Here is a 15,387-nt window from a genome sequence, read left to right on the forward strand (position 1 = left end):
TGGCTATCCCATGGTACCCACAGCACAGTGCCACTGCCTGTCCCTAGTTCCCTAGTGCCCATGGCTATCCCATGGTACCCACAGCACAGTGCCACTGCCTGTCCCTAGTTCCCTAGTGCCCATGGCTCCCCCATGGTACCCACAGCACAGTGCCATTGCCTGTCCCTAGTTCCTTAGTGCCCATGGCTACCCCATGGTACCCACAGCACAGTGCCACTGCCTGTCCCTAGTTCCCTAGTGCCCATGGCTACCCCATGATACCCACAGCACAGTGCCACTGCCTGTCCCTAGTTCCCTAGTGCCCATGGCTATCCCATGGTACCCACAGCACAGTGCCACTGCCTGTCCCTAGTTCCCTAGTGCCCATGGCTCCCCCATGGTACCCACAGCATAGTGCCACTGCCTGTCCCTAGTTCCCTAGTGCCCATGGCTATCCCATGGTACCCACAGCACAGTGCCACTGCCTGTCCCTAGTTCCTTAGTGCCCATGGCTCCCCAATGGTACCCACAGCATAGTGCCACTGCCTGTCCCTAGTTCCTTAGTGCCCATGGCTCCCCCGTGGTACCCACAGCACAGTGCCACTGCCTGTCCCTAGTTCCTTAGTGCCCATGGCTCCCCCGTGGTACCCACAGCATAGTGCCACTGCCTGTCCCTAGTTCCTTAGTGCCCATGGCTCCCCCATGGTACCCACAGCACAGTGCCACTGCCTGTCCCTAGTTCCCTAGTGCCCATGGCTCCCCCATGGTACCCACAGCACAGTGCCACTGCCTGTCCCTAGTTCCCTAGTGCCCATGGCTACCCCATGATACCCACAGCACAGTGCCACTGCCTGTCCCTAGTTCCCTAGTGCCCATGGCTCCCCCATGGTACCCACAGCACAGTGCCACTGCCTGTCCCTAGTTCCCTAGTGCCCATGGCTACCCCATGGTACCCACAGCACAGTGCCACTGCCTGTCCCTAGTTCCCTAGTGCCCATGGCTACCCCATGGTACCCACAGCACAGTGCCACTGCCTGTCCCTAGTTCCCTAGTGCCCATGGCTCCCCCATGGTACCCACAGCACAGTGCCACTGCCTGTCCCTAGTTCCTTAGTGCCCATGGCTCCCCCATGGTACCCACAGCACAGTGCCATTGCCTGTCCCTAGTTCCCTAGTGCCCATGGCTATCCCATGGTACCCACAGCACAGTGCCACTGCCTGTCCCTAGTTCCCTAGTGCCCATGGCTCCCCCATGGTACCCACAGCACAGTGCCACTGCCTGTCCCTAGTTCCCTAGTGCCCATGGCTCCCCCATGGTACCCACAGCACAGTGCCACTGCCTGTTCCGGTGCGCGCAGCCACATCCCGGTGCCACTGCCTGTCCCCGCTGCCATCTGCCGGTCCCGTCCGTGTGTCCGTCCGTCCACCCCCGACTCCCCCCGTCTCCTGCCGGTTGGTTCCTGCCGCTGCCCGCACGCGGTGCTGCGGACGAGCCCACGCGGGAGGAGCGAGGGGGGGGAGGGCGGTGGAGGGGGGGAAGAAAGTGGGGGGCGCGCGGCCGGCGCGGTGCGCGCGCGGCCGGGCTTGGGGCGGTTCGGCTCGGCTCGGCTGGGCTCGGAGCGGCTAGGAGCGGCGGGGGAAGATGGAAGGAGCCTCGTTCGGAGCGGGCCGGGCTGGGGGGGCCATTGACCCTGTGGATTTCGTGAAGCAGCCGCAGACCATCCTCCGGGTGACAACCTGGGTAAGGAACGGGCGGTCCCGGCCGGGAAACGGGGTCGCGGGGCTGGGCAGCGGCTGTGCCGTGGGCAGTGCCCGCTGCAAGTTGCGGTGCTTGTGCAGCATGCAGTGCTTATTACAAGGGACAGTGCCCGTGCAGTGTGCAGTGTCTGTTGCAAGGTGCAATGCTCATGCAGTGTGCAGTGCCTGTGCAGTGTGCAATGCCTATTTCAGCGTGCCCTGCCCTTTGTAGCGTGCAGTGCCTCTTGCAGTGTGCACTGCCTCTTGCAGTGTGCACTGCCTGTGCCATGCCCACTGCAGCGTGCAGTGCCCGGTGCAGCGTGCAGTGAGCAGGGGGCGTGCAGTGTGTGGTGCTGGTGCAGCTGTGCCGGGTGGCAGCCAGCTGTGCAGCGTGGGGCTGGCTTGGGTGCCCAGGGCTGCCTGGCTCCCAGGGCTGCCTGACTCCAAAGGCTGTCTGCAGGGAGATCCCTTGGGAACGGGGCAGGGTGCGGCAGGTGGAGGTACCACTGCCCCTGGTGCTTGAGAAAAGGATATGGGGATGGGGTGGGAGGCAGAGGACATTTTCCTTCCCTCCGTGCTCCGTGCCTGTGACCAGAGAGCTGGGAGTGCCAGCCCTGCCCAGCTCCTCTTCTGCTTCTGGAAGCATGTCCTGGGCTTTTGGGCTGTTTCCCATCTCCCAGTCCCTGCATGGAGCAAAGAGCAGGAGGTGGACTGTGTCCTGCTTCCTCGCAGCAGCGGGGGAAGCTGGTGGAGACCACCTTGGGACACCAAGGACAGCCACGAACTCATCTCCCCCAGCCTGGCTGCTACTTTCTGTGGTCTGGAAGTGTGTGTGGCCTCAGGAGGCTGGCAGTGCCCAAAAGCCTCCAGGGGGGAGGGTCTGCCTAGCTCTCACCCTGGCCACCTTCTGGCTCTGGTGCTTGGCCAGAGGCCATGGGTGGGTATGGGAGGCTTGTCCTCACCCATCTCATACTTCTGCTGTGTCCAGGGGCCCTCAGTCCCCCATGCTGGCACCTTCAGCAGTGCCACATCTAGGCGGTGAGTGAATGAAGGGTGTAATGAGAAGGTGCTGTCCTGCCAGCTGTCCTCCTGCCAGCCAACCGAGCAGGGGCCATTGTGGGGCTCTCCGGGGGGGGGGTCCCAGCCACAGGGCCCTGTACAGCACAGCATGGGGGATTCTGCTTGTCTGTGAGCAACTCCAGCTGCTCTCACATGCTGAAAGTTAAGCCACATGCTGAAGTGTTTTGCTGGCTGGGAGGCAGTGCACGTTCCAGGGCTTTGAGAAGCTCCCCAGCTCCATTACTGGAGAAGAATGGAGGGCAGATATGGGTCTGGAGCATCTTGGGGTAGATAGGGTGTTTTGGGCAGGACTGGGGCACCTGGCAGCAGTTACTTCCTAGAGGCATAGCTTCAGTCATAGAAAACTTGGTCAGGGTCCCCTTGGGTCCTCCTTGAGTGGCAAACTTGGCAGTGGTATTGGTGCTGGGCATGGTTAGGCAAGCTGTTGTTTGACCCACAGGTGAGTTAGGCTCTTCATAAACTCAATCTGACACCATGAAGAGAGAGCCCAGCACCCTTGCTGTGCAGAGGAGGATCAAATGCTGCTGGGAAGCAGGGGCAGCATGTGGAACATGGAGATCATCCCAGTTCAGAAAATGTCCATGTGTGCATTCCCTGGCTGGCTTGGTCAGTGGAGAAGGGAAGCTGTGGAAGCCAGGTGTCTCCAGCCACAGAAAGACAGCAGCTCAGCTCTTGTGGGCCATGGGTGGGCACTTACTGTGCTGTCCCAGCTGCAAGTGTCTGCAGAGCCCCCTGAGCTCCAGGGGAGGGGGTTGCTGGGGATCAGGCTGGGGAAGCTCCTGGTTTAAGCCCTTTGCACCATTCTGCCCAGGTCTCACGTTTGCTGGCAGCCCTGCTGGGGACCCTGCTCCATCACTGCTCCAGCTTGGAGGGTCAGGGCCCTGCCTGGCCTTTATTTGGCTGTTGCAGCCCAGCTGCCTGTGTCTGAAACCCTTTTACCTGTTCAGCTCACAGCTCCTTTCTAGTGTGAGCAGGGGCTCGTGAGGGGCTGAGTGGAGGTTTCCTGCCCAGCTGCCTTCATGGCCATCGCCTTCTCTTCCACCTTTTGTACCTCAGCACAGGCCTGGGCTCCCCTGGAGCAGTTGCTTTGCTGCTCTTGCCAGGGGGGACCCATGTCAAGATGGAAAGCTGGAATAGGGAAGGCAGCCAAAAGGGTTTGCCTGAGAGGTCTCTGGCTGCCTTTCTGCTCTGTCCTGGCACTCAGAGTCACTGCCCCAGGAGCGCATGGGCAGCGCTGTGGCATGTGGCATTGTCTCATCATCCTGTGCTGGTGGCATGGACCAGTGTCCTGCCCTCATTCCCAAAGCAAATAGAAACCTTCCTAGGCTTCCCTGCCTGGCACCATGGGGCAGATGAGCTGCCTGTGCCTGCAGGATGGTTGTTCAGAAAGCTGTTGAGGTTTTGAGGATGATTTTGTAGGTGCTGGGGTGGCCTTTGCTTCCTGTGCTTTTCCTTCCTGTGCTTTGTTGTTGCATCTTTTTAGCCTGTGCTTTATAATCAGGCCTTGGAGCATAACCCTTGCCGTGTGCTCCTGTGGTGTGGGAAGTTGGGAGCTGCCTGGGAGGTACTGGTTTGGGTGGGAGTGTGGGGGATGGAGAACCAGTGTGAGACTTTGGGGCCAGCCTCAGGTGCCTGTGGTGAGTGAGTTGATGCTGATCCAGCTGGTGGCCGTTGCTGGGGGTTCATGCTGGGCTGCCACCAAGGGAGGGTCCAGCTCTGTTTTGTGACTCCAGCAGCTGCTGCAGGGCTGTGAGTTCAGAACTTGGGAGCTAAGGGACTGGCAGGTGGGTGGTGACTTCAGTGTGTAAGTCCCCAAGTGTCAGTGGTGGTGAAAGGGGATTCCTGACTCTGCCTCAGCACACCAACCTCTCCCTGCCAGATGCAGTAATTCTGACTGTGGGAGGGGCAGAAAAGCCCTCCTGGCTTGAGCTGTAACCAAACTCTGGAAAGAACCATGTAACAGTTCCTCATTCATCTCTTCCTCCTCTGCCTGCTGCAGTCTGTCAGATGAAGATGTGATCACTCTTGTGGTTTCTGTCTGAGAGGCTGTTTTGTACAGCAAAGCAAGCTGGACATGCACAAAGGCTGCTGGTGAAATCATGAGTTCCTCTCTCAGGGGCTGCCAGCACCAGCTGGACTTTCAAGTGGCTGTGCAGCTCCTCAGGGCCTTTGTTCCTTTCATGCAGGTTTGGGTTTGATTTTTAAAAGCTGTTCTGGGAAGTATTTTCAGTAATTCAGGTTGTTTGGGGCTCTGAGCACCCTGCTCTGGTTGGGGATGTCCCTGCTGGCTGCAGGGGCTTGGACTGGATGAGCTTTAAAGGTCCCTTCCCATCCCAACCATTCCATGATTCTGTGATGCTCTCTCTTGTTTCTTGAAGCTGAATGAGTCTGTAGCTCATCGCTTAGATCTCTGGAGAGAGCTTTCCCTCTGCAGGACCAGCATTTTGTTTGGCTTTTCCTTGCAACAGTCTCATGCTTTTAAGAGCAAAATCTTTATTAAGGGCCTCAACTAGGGCAGCCAGATCTGATGACTTAGCAGAGGCACAGCAGCAGTCACAGTCCCTGTAGCCTTTGATATGCCATTAAGGAACATCTCTGAGCAGAGGTTCCTTCAGCTCAGAGCCTTTATGTGCTCCCCTGTCACTGATCAGGGTCTTAGACCCTAATACAGCAGATCTTTGTAATCCAGCAAGGCAAATGTGCTGAGCTGGGACTTTGGTGAAGGCTTTCCTAGGAGGTGGTTTGACCTACCAGGAGCAGGTGGTGATTTTTGGAGAGAGGGAGGGTGAGTGTCCTTCCCATCCTGGGCTGGGTTTGCTTTGTTTCTCCAGAGATGGTAGGGGAGATGTTTCTGCTGGTGGTAAGAAGAGTGTTGAATTCATTAGGGAAAACCAAACAAGCTCAGAAGCAGAAGAGGCTTTAGGACTGTTACTACCCTGCACCCTCAAGCCAGGGCACTTCTGAGAAGTGTAGCTGCAGAAGTTTGGGCTGAGGTGCTGCAAAGGTGTCCTCTGAGGTGTTCAGGGTTGCAGCTCACAGTTCTTGGGAAGAGTTGGGGCTGGAGCCTGCTTTGCCCAAGCAGGTTTTGCCTGCTCCAGATGTCCTGCAGCCTCAGATGGAGGAGGCTGCTTGGTGTAGCCACCCCTGGGCTGAGACATCAGTGAGATACGGGAGGTGGGAATGTTGGTGCTGTGAGCTCCAAACAGCTCCCACAGCCTCAGGGACTTCACTGCTTCTTCAGCACTTGAGGCTCTGAGAGAAGAGCCTCGAGGCTGTTTGGCACTTAAGGAGCCTGCAGTGGTGCTGAGGATCATCAGTGTGTTCCTAGCTGCTCTGGACATTGTCTGCTTCTCAGCTGCTTTTCAGTAGGGTCACCATATTTCTGTCTTGCTTCTGTCTTTTTGTGGGATGGAGATTAAAGGCAGAGCTGCAACTGAACATTTCTGCTAATGGAATGATGCAGAAGCATCTCTGCATTAGCATCTTCCTGTCATCACTGCTTCCAAAGGCCACTGGCTGGCCACGTGCTCAGATGGCCTTGCTAGATCAAGAGGTCTGAATGGAGTCAGTGTTGCAGGCAGCAGCTCTGCTTACATCACACATTCAGTGCACATTGGTCCTGCCTCCTTTCACCAGCTGCTGGCCATGGCCAGGAACCTCTTATGGAGTCATGGTCCATGGGCCTCATCTCCACAGCTCTGAAACCTCTCCAGGCATGGGGACTCTACCACTGCCCTGGACAACCTGGGCCAGGCCTTGACAACCCTTCTGGAGAAGAAATTGTTCCTCATGTCCAACCTAAACCTGCCCTGGTGCAGCTTGAGGCCACTGCCTCTTGTCCTCTCACCCATTCCATGGGAGCAGACTGACCTCCCTGGGGCAAGTCTTAATGGCAGGGATGGGAGAAGACAACTTCCCTCCTGCCCATCCCTCCATGCAGCTGGGTGTGGAGAGGATCACTAATGGTCAGTGCTGCAGCCATGTGCCAGCAACTCCCCGCTGCTCTCTGACACGAGGAAGAGGCAGGGCTGAGCCATCCATTCTGGTGGCCAGGAGGACCCAAGCTGCAGATTTCTGTGCCAGCTTTGGCAGGCAGGAGGCAGTTTCAGCCTGGGGCTGCTGGAGGTGGTCCAGGTTTGTTCCTGGGTCTTGCAGGAGTTCACCCAGCGAGAGAAGTTGCTGCACGTGGCATTGAGTTTTCAGCTGGGAAACGGAGTGTCCTGTGCTGCTCAGGCACCTGTGGAGGAGCCCTCTTGGAAGGCTGGTCAGGGTTGAGACACACTCACTGACTTGCAGGGTAGATGCCCCTGTGCTGTGTGTGCCAGCGGCCTTGGCACTTGGTCCTGAGTGCTGTAGCAGCCCTGGGCATGGGCATGGTGCTTCTGGGGACCAACCTGACCAACACCTGGGGAGAGCAGGATCTCTGCATCCATGCTCAGATCCATAACATCTCACCAGTGGTGGAACACCTGAGCAGGTATTATCCCTTGCAAGCCTGTGATGAACTCTAGTGTGAGGTGTCCCTGCCCATGGCAGGGCGGTTGGAACTGGCTGATCCTTGTGGTCCCTTCCAACCCTGACTGATTCTATGATTCTAACTGGTTGTGGTGGGGCTGAGCAGAAGTGGGGTTGCAGAGGTCCCTGGAAAATGACACTTAGCATGAGCTCTGAAAACCTCACAGCTATGAGGCTGATTCCTCCCCAGCTTCCCACAAGTACTGAAAGAAAGATTTTTTTTTTTTTGTCATCTATATTTAGGAAGACAACAGCAAATCCATTCTGGTTAAAATCTTCTACCAGCACAGGTTGGGTTTGTTTGCTGTTAAAGGAGCACTACACAATTGCACTCACAGGAGAAGAAAATCCCTGGAAAGCCTTCTGTGCACCAGGAAATTGCAGCCAGAGCTGATGTTCTGAGCACTCAAGTGCCTGCATTGGCAGCTCATTACTCTTTTGGCCTCCCAAGGAGAAACTCCATGACCCACAGTGCCTGCACCAAAAGGCAGGGGATCATGGATCCACAGAAATGTTCTGACAGGAAAAGGTCTCTGAGGTATCCAGTCCAAGCCTCAGCCCAGCACCACCACAGCCACTAAACCACATCCCAATGCCATGGCCACAGTTTTCTTGAACACCTCCAGGGATGGGGACTCCACCAGGTGCCAGAAATTGTTCTAATCTCCAGCTGGCACAGTTTCAGGTCATTTCCTTTCCTTCTATCACCTGAGACTAGGGAGAAGAGCCCAGCCCCTACCTCCCTCTCAGGGAGTTGTAGAGAGCAACGAGGTCTCCCTCAGCCTTCTCCAGGCTGAACACCCCCAGCTCCCTCAGCTGCTCCTCCCCAGCCCTGTTCTCCAGACCCTTTCCCACCTTGGTTGCCCTTAGGTCCAGCTGAGAAGGTCTCCTGGGCTGAACTGGTACCATGCCAGCAGCTGGAGCAGCTCTGCTATGGGACAGGCTGAGGGAGCTGGGGGTGTGCAGCCTGGAGAAGAGAAGGCTCCAGGGAGACCTCAGAGCAGCCTGCCAGGACCTGAAGGGGTTACAGGAAGGCTGCAGAGGGACTGCAAGGACAGGATGAGAGGCAATGGTTTGAAATGAGAGCAGAGCAGATTGAGACTGGATGTGAGGAACAAGTTCTGCAGCAGGAGGCTGCTGGAACACTGCAACAGGTTGCCCAGGGAGGGAGCTGAGGCCCCATGCCTGGAGCTCTTCAAGGTGAGGCTGGAGAAGGCTCTGAGCAACCTGCTCTAGTGGAGGATGTCCCTGCTGCCTGCAGGGCTTGGACTGGATGAGCTTTGGAGGTCCCTTCTAACCCAAACCATTCCATGATTCCATGATTCTGAAAGCACAGAGAAGTCATCCAGGTTGTTAATCCTGGGAGGACCAAGTGCAAGACTTCTCAGGGAGGCTGAGCACCAGTTTGCTGGTGTGCCAGAGGAGTAATCCCATGGAATCAGAGCTCCTCAATTATTCATGGTTGTATTTTTTCCTTCCAGAATCCCATTACTCTTCCCAGGGCCTGTGTTATAAATGCTGCTGCTATTTCTGATGGTAAATAACAATTTTGCATTATTTATGAAGAGAGTTTTTACAACTGCTGAGATTCCAGCTGCTGCCACACGCTGGGGAGATGCTGAGGACTGTTTGTTGTTGTTTCTTCCTTACAATGCCCCCTCCTGCTCTTTGCCTGGTGATGGTGATGATAGAATCACAGAGTCACAGAACTGCTTGGGTTGGAAAAGACCTCTGAGATCATCAAGTCCAACCATCAACCTGAGACCACCATGGCCATAGATTCATAGAATGGTTTGGCTTGGAAGGGACCTTGAAGGTCATCCAGTTCAAGGTGATGGTGATTATGTCCCATGGTGGTGTGACCCCCAAGTGCTCTGTAAGCAAGGAAGAGGCTACAGATGCAAGGGGGTGACTTGAGCTGTCCCTGGAGCTCGTGGCTCACCCTTGGAGGTGAGGTGAGCCCGGGCTGGATGGGGACAGCACCCCAGGACATAGTTACATTTGAAGAGAGGAATTAACAGCACTGGGCTGGAAGGGACCTGCTGAGCTCATCCAGACCAACCCCCTACAGCCAGCAGGGACATCCCCAGCTAGAGCAGGTTGCCCAGAGCCACATCAAGCCTGACCTTGAATGTGTCTAGAGATGTTCCTTGTCCTGTCCTGGGCACCACTGACCAGAGTCTGGCCCCAGCCTCTTTGCCTCCACCCTTTAGATATTGGGAAGCTCCATGACCAAGCATCAGCTCTGTGGGTGAGCTGCAGGTGACTTTGCAAAGGCCACCAGCTGCAGTGGCTTTATCGCAGCTCCTCTGTCTGTCCCCTGTCTGGGTCTCATGCACTTCATGTCAAGCTTTTAGTGAAGAAGACAAAGTGCCCAGAGTGGGAGGTGTCCACAGCAAGAGCTCACCATGCCCTGGGACTCCAGCTGCCTGCAGGCAGCTACCATGCTGGAGCCTGCTGGAGAAGCCTTTTGTCTCTTCTCCTGCTACATGGCCTCCAGCTGTGCCCTGTGAGCTGGCAGTGGGGGGAGGTCTGCAGGGCTGGTGATGGCAGCAAGGGATGAGGTCAGAGGTTCCCACCTTGCTGGAGGGGGTCTGCTCACCTTGCTTCCCTCCCTGCTCACAGCCTGGGGATGCAAACAGGCCAGAGCTAGGCTCTGTCTGACAGCTGCCCTGCTGCCAGGGAGCCAAGGGCAGGCTGCCGTGCAGCAGTGCTGGGCTGGGGGCAGGCAGCAGCAGCCTGCAGTGCAGCAGTGCTGGGCTGGGGGCAGAGCTGGGGGCAGGCTGCAGTGCAGCAGTGGTGGGCTGGGGGCAGAGCTGGGGGCAGGCTGCAGTGCAGCAGTGGTGGGCTGGGGGCAGGCTGCAGTGCAGCAGTGCAGGGCTGGGGGCAGAGCTGGGGGCAGGCTGCAGTGCAGCAGTGCAGGGCTGGGGGCAGAGCTGGGGGCAGGCTGCAGTGCAGCAGTGCTGGGCTGGGGGCAGAGCTGGGGGCAGGCTGCAGTGCAGCAGTGGTGGGCTGGGGGCAGGCTGCAGTGCAGCAGTGCTGGGCTGGGGGCAGAGCTGGGGGCAGGCTGCAGTGCAGCAGTGCAGGGCTGGGGGCAGAGCTGGGGGCAGGCTGCAGTGCAGCAGTGCTGGGCTGGGGGCAGAGCTGGGGGCAGGCTGCAGTGCAGCAGTGCTGGGCTGGGGGCAGAGCTGGGGGCAGGCTGCAGTGCAGCAGTGCAGGGCTGGGGGCAGAGCTGGGGGCAGGCTGCAGTGCAGCAATGCAGGGCTGGGGACAGAGCTGTGTTCCCTGCTCCCCCTGCAGATCTTCTCCATCGTGGTGTTCGGCTCCATCGTGAACGAGGGCTACGTGAACAGGGACGGGCAGGATCCGGAGCTGCTCTGCATCTTCAACGGCAACGAGAGTGCCTGCGGCTATGGCATCGCCGTTGGCATAATTGCCTTCTTCGGCTGCATCTTCTTCCTCGTGCTGGACCTCTACTTCCAGCAGATCAGCAGCGTCAGGGACCGCCGGCGCGCGGTGCTGCTGGACCTGGGCTTCTCCGGTAGGGCTCTGGCTGTGCTGGGGGGGCCCTGGCAGGGGGGTCGTGTCAGAGGGTGCCCTGGCAGGGGGTGCTCTGGCAGAGGGGCCGTGGCAGAGGATGCCCTGGCAGCATGGGGGTGCTCTGGCAGCTGGGGGTGTTGCTGTGGCCTCAGTGCTGGAGGGCAGGAGGGGCAGACAGGTTTTGCCATCCAGCTGGGAGTCCACCACAGAGTCACAGAGTCACAGAGTGACAGTAGGGGTTGGAAGGGACCTCCAGAGATCACCCAGTCCAACCCCCCTGCCAGAGCAGGGTCACCCAGGGCAGGTCACACAGGAACACATCCAGGTGGGCTTTGAACGTCTCCAGAGAAGGAGACTCCACCACCTCCCTGGGCAGCCTGCTCCAGGTTCTGTCACCTTCACAGTGACAAAGTTTTCTCCTCTGTTCCTGTGGCTGCCCCTCTGCTCCAGCTTGCCCCCAGTGCCTCTTGTTCTGTCCTTGGTGAGGGCTGTAACCCACACTGGCTCTGGGGCTCTGTGTACAGTTTAGATCCTGCTTATCAAAAGCTGGCACTAGAACAGGCTGCCTAGGGAGGTGGTGGAGTCCCCAGCCCTGGAGGGCTTCAAGAAACCTATGGCCATGGACCATGGTTTGATGGCCATGGGGTGCTGGGTTGATGTGGGACTGGATGATCTTGGAGGTCTTTTCAAAGTGAAACAATTCTGTGACCCTACAAAAGAAGCTTCTCTGCTGTCCCTGCAGCCAGCCCTTGCTTTGCAGCCAGCTGTCCCTTGGGGCTGGCAGTGTGGCTGCTCAGACTGCTGTGCTCATGCTGGTCCTTGGGGATGACACAACCACCCAAGCACACACTGGTTTGGGTTGAAAGGGACCTTTAAAGGTCATCCAGTCCAACCCCCAGAAGCTGGGTCACTGGGGACCCAGGTAAGAAGATGCTGGGTAGCTCAGCATCCTGCCAGTGCCCAGCATCCCCACAGCACTGACACCCAGAACTGGTGGCTGTGGGAGGGAACCTTTGTGCTGGGAGTGCTCAGGAGAGCTGGAGATCCTTAAAGCAGTGTGATGGGAAGCTTCAGGTTGTGCAACTCCTCTTCCCAGAGCTGGAAAGCATCCCTGCTGCTCACACTGCATGCCTGGGCCTTGGCTGTTTTCTGAGCTCCTTGGCATCAGGCAGTGCTGCTGGCTGGTGATTGAATTAGGGGAGCTGCAGCCCTATCTTGCTCAGCCAGCTCTGGTTCCAGTAAGGAATAATCACCAGGGTGGTTTGGTTCAATCCCCCAGAGCCTGGGGAGGCTGGGAGCAGGAGCAGTCAGGGCTGAGCTGAGCTCTCTCACATGAAGCTGCTGTTCCATGGACAGCTCTGCTCCATCCCTGCCCTGGGTCTGGAGCTCATTTGCTGTCCACATGGCATGCATGGACACCCCAAGGTCACTTGTCACCCCCATGCTTGGAGCCTCCCCATAGCCCTGGCTGGTTGTTCCTTGCTGGTTTTTGAGCTGTGTCCATGGGAAGGACCAAGGCATAGTCCAGGACAGAGCTGGGAGCCATCTCCTGTGTCAGCCAAGCAGCCTGGTGCTGCTCCCAGGGTGCAGGCTGCTTCTGGGTGAGGGCTGCAGTCTCCAGCCCAGAGTCTCTAGGTGGTGTCCAGGGAGCAGAGGGAATGGTGGATCAGCAGCCTGGGGTGCTGGCACTGGGTTGGTGGCACCTCAAGGCCTGCAAGCAGATGGAGATCCCTGAGGAGCACACATCTAGAGGGGCTGTGCTATCCTTGGAGGTCTCTGAGAGCAAGCTGAGAGGTGAATGAGCTGAACTCCAGGCAGGCAGCCCTACAGAGCTCCTTGCAGCCCTACAGAGCTCCTTGCAGCCCTGCAGAGCTCCTTGCAGCCCTACAGAGCTCCTCGCAGCCCTACAGAGCTCCTCGCAGCCCTACAGAGCTCCTTGCGGCCCTACAGAGCTCCTTGCAGCCCTGCAGGGCTCCTTCCACCCCTGGCTTTCCAATGATTGCAGATCAGCCTCCTTTAAAGTAGCTCCTCTGGGGCCACAGCTCAGGCCAGGGCACCAAGGTGCTGACTGGTGGCATCAGCAGAGGAGGTGGTGGGCAGGGACAGCCCTGAGCAGCTCTCTTCTCCTGCAGGTTCCTTGTCCTTCCTGTGGTTCGTAGCCTTCTGCTTCTTAGCAAACCAGTGGCAGAGGACGACGATGAGCAGGGGAGCTTGGCAGGGAGCCGACGCTGCCCGGGCAGCCATCACCTTCTCCTTCTTCTCCATCATTGTCTGGGTGAGTGCAGCTTGGGAGCCCAGTGGGGAGAGGAGAAACGAAACCAGTGCAGGGGCAGGGCTTGGAGAAGTGAATGCTGGTGGGCAGCAAGGGGCTGTGGTGAGGCTGAAGCTCGTGGGTTGTACTGGGAAGTGTAAGTGCATTCCAGACTTTCCCTGCTGCTGGAAGGTTGTGTGCCACCAGCTGCCCTCATTGCAGGGCCTCAGGAGGGGCTTGGCTGGAGGCAAACAGGTCCCAGGAGTGGATTGCTGTGCTGGGCCTGTCTCAGGGGGTGCGGAGGGTTTTGGGAGCCCTCAGGAGCTCATTGGCTCAACCTCAGGAAGCATGGATGGCCCACCCTGAAGGCAGGGGCTTGCAAAACCCCCTTTGACTCCTGGTTTTAGGCTCTGTGCATCCCTGGGGCCATACAGAAGCAGAGGGACATCTGCCAGGGGTGTGCAAAACACCATGAGGCCCTTGGATGACAGCTGCAGCACCCCAAGTGTGCCTGGGGGTGCCTGTGCTGCGCAGGGGCTCCTGCTCTGGAGGCTTGGGGGAGCAGGGATGGTTGCTTCATCACCACCATCCCCCTGTGGGCACAGAGCACCCAAGATGTGCACTCATGTAGGCTCAGATTGGAGAGAAGAGAAGGCTCCAGGGAAACCTTCTGGTGGGGTCAAATCAGAAAGCTGGGGACAGACTTTTGAGCTGGGTCTGTAGTGACAGAACAAGGGGGGATGGTTTGAACTGAAGGCACAACTGACCTATTTTGCTTGGCCCCAGGGCTCAGCAGCTTTCCCTCCCAGCAGCAAACGGGTTTTAATTGGTGCTGTTGGGGCCAAATCTGCACAGCCAAGGGAACTGAGCCTCAGCTGTGACCTCCCAGCCCCAGGCAGGGCGTTGAGGGCCAACCTGTCCTGTGGGAAAGGCTGCAGGGGCTGTGGGTTGGGGTTGATTTAACTCTTGGAGTGAGGCCCCTCCATCCCCCAGCTCACTGCAAAGCACTGAGCACATGACAGCACCAGGCAGCTGCCCAGGGCAGTGGTGGAGCCCCCATGCCTGGAGATGTGGTTCTGAGGGCCATGGTTTGGTGGTGCCCTGGCAGTGCTGGGTTGGATTTGATCATCTTAAAGGTCTCTTCCAACCAAAACCATTCTGTGCTTCTACAATTCCATCATCTGGGGTCCTGGGAGGATGTGGGGCCATGTAGGAATGTGAGGTCCTGGTGGGATGTAGGGTGCTGGGGGATGTGGAACCATGGTGGGAATGTGGGGTGCTGGAGGATGTGAGGTGCTGGGGGGATATGGGGTGCTGGGGGATGTGGAGCTGTGGTGGGGATGTGGGGTGCTGGGGGATGTGAGGTGCTGGGGGGATGTAGGGTGCTGGGGGATGTGAGGTGCTGGGGGGATGTGGGGTGCTGGAGGATGTGAGGTGCTGGGGGGATGTGGGGTGCTGGGGACACATGGGATGCTGGAGGATGTGGGGTGTTGGGGGATGTGGGGTGTTGGGGGGCCATGGTGGGGATGTGGGGTGCTGGGAGCACACCATAGGCACCCCCTTAGCCTCCTGCCCCCCGCAGGTGGCTCTGGCACTGAAGGCCCTGCAGCGGTACCGCCTGGGCACGGACATGTCGCTGTTTGCCACCGAGCAGCTGGCAGCCGACACCGGCGTGCCCTACCCTGGCTACCCTGGCGGCAGCGGCGTGGAGAGCACAGACACCTACCAGAGCCCTCCTTTCACCGACACCTTAGAGCCCAACCCTAAAGGTTACCAAGTGCCAGCGTACTGACAGGCAGGGCTCAGCCCGGGCAGCGCTCAGCCTGGGCCGACGGCGGCAGGGAGCCGGCTGTCCCCCCACATGTGCCATGTCCCTCCCCTCCCCCATGTGGCCACTCGGTGCCGGGGTCCTTGCTATTAGCTAGTTGTGCAGTGGGGTCTGTACAGTGGTATTGGTTCTTGTCTTGCCTTGTCCAAGGGGTTTCTAAAAGCAGTGTTCCCTCTAAGTGCCAAGGAAGGGAGGGTGGTTGCTCCCACATCGCCTGCGGGCAGCCAGGGACGACTGAAGGCCCTCGCCGAGGCTTGGCACCGAGCGATCGGCGCTGGGCTCTGCTGAGCACCCAGCAGAGCCCAAAGTACCTTTGCCTGTTAGGGGGCTGAGGAGCTGCTGCTATTGTTCTTCCAGAGCTAACACAGAGCTGAGTGGTGGTGGTGAGGGTTAGCAGGAGGAAGCTCTTTACTGTGAGGGGTGGTGGAGCACTGGAACAGGTTGCTTGTGGGTGTGGT

General features: G+C 58.3%; 1 protein-coding gene across 1 annotated transcript; it reads left to right on the plus strand.

Annotated features, from left to right (window-relative positions):
- Positions 1 to 1,620: 1,620 nt before the first annotated feature.
- SYNGR3 (synaptogyrin 3) lies at positions 1,621 to 14,893 on the plus strand. The gene is made up of 4 exons (XM_054391205.1): positions 1,621 to 1,719; positions 10,611 to 10,851; positions 12,983 to 13,125; positions 14,684 to 14,893. The coding sequence occupies exons 1-4, from the start codon at positions 1,621 to 1,623 to the stop codon at positions 14,891 to 14,893; spliced, it is 693 nt and encodes a 230-aa protein (XP_054247180.1).
- Positions 14,894 to 15,387: the final 494 nt, after the last annotated feature.

Source organism: Indicator indicator, chromosome 22 (genome assembly GCF_027791375.1).
Source record: "Indicator indicator isolate 239-I01 chromosome 22, UM_Iind_1.1, whole genome shotgun sequence".
Taxonomy (NCBI): Eukaryota; Metazoa; Chordata; class Aves; order Piciformes; family Indicatoridae; genus Indicator; species Indicator indicator.

Bases quoted from the DNA above. Each gene is read 5' to 3' on its own strand.
- SYNGR3 (XM_054391205.1), top strand. From the start codon at position 1,621: ATGGAAGGAGCCTCGTTCGGAGCGGGCCGGGCTGGGGGGGCCATTGAC. The intron at 1,720-10,610 runs GTAAGGAACGGG...CTCCCCCTGCAG, and splicing joins TCCTCCGGGTGACAACCTGG to ATCTTCTCCATCGTGGTGTT. The intron at 10,852-12,982 runs GTAGGGCTCTGG...CTTCTCCTGCAG, and splicing joins GCTGGACCTGGGCTTCTCCG to GTTCCTTGTCCTTCCTGTGG.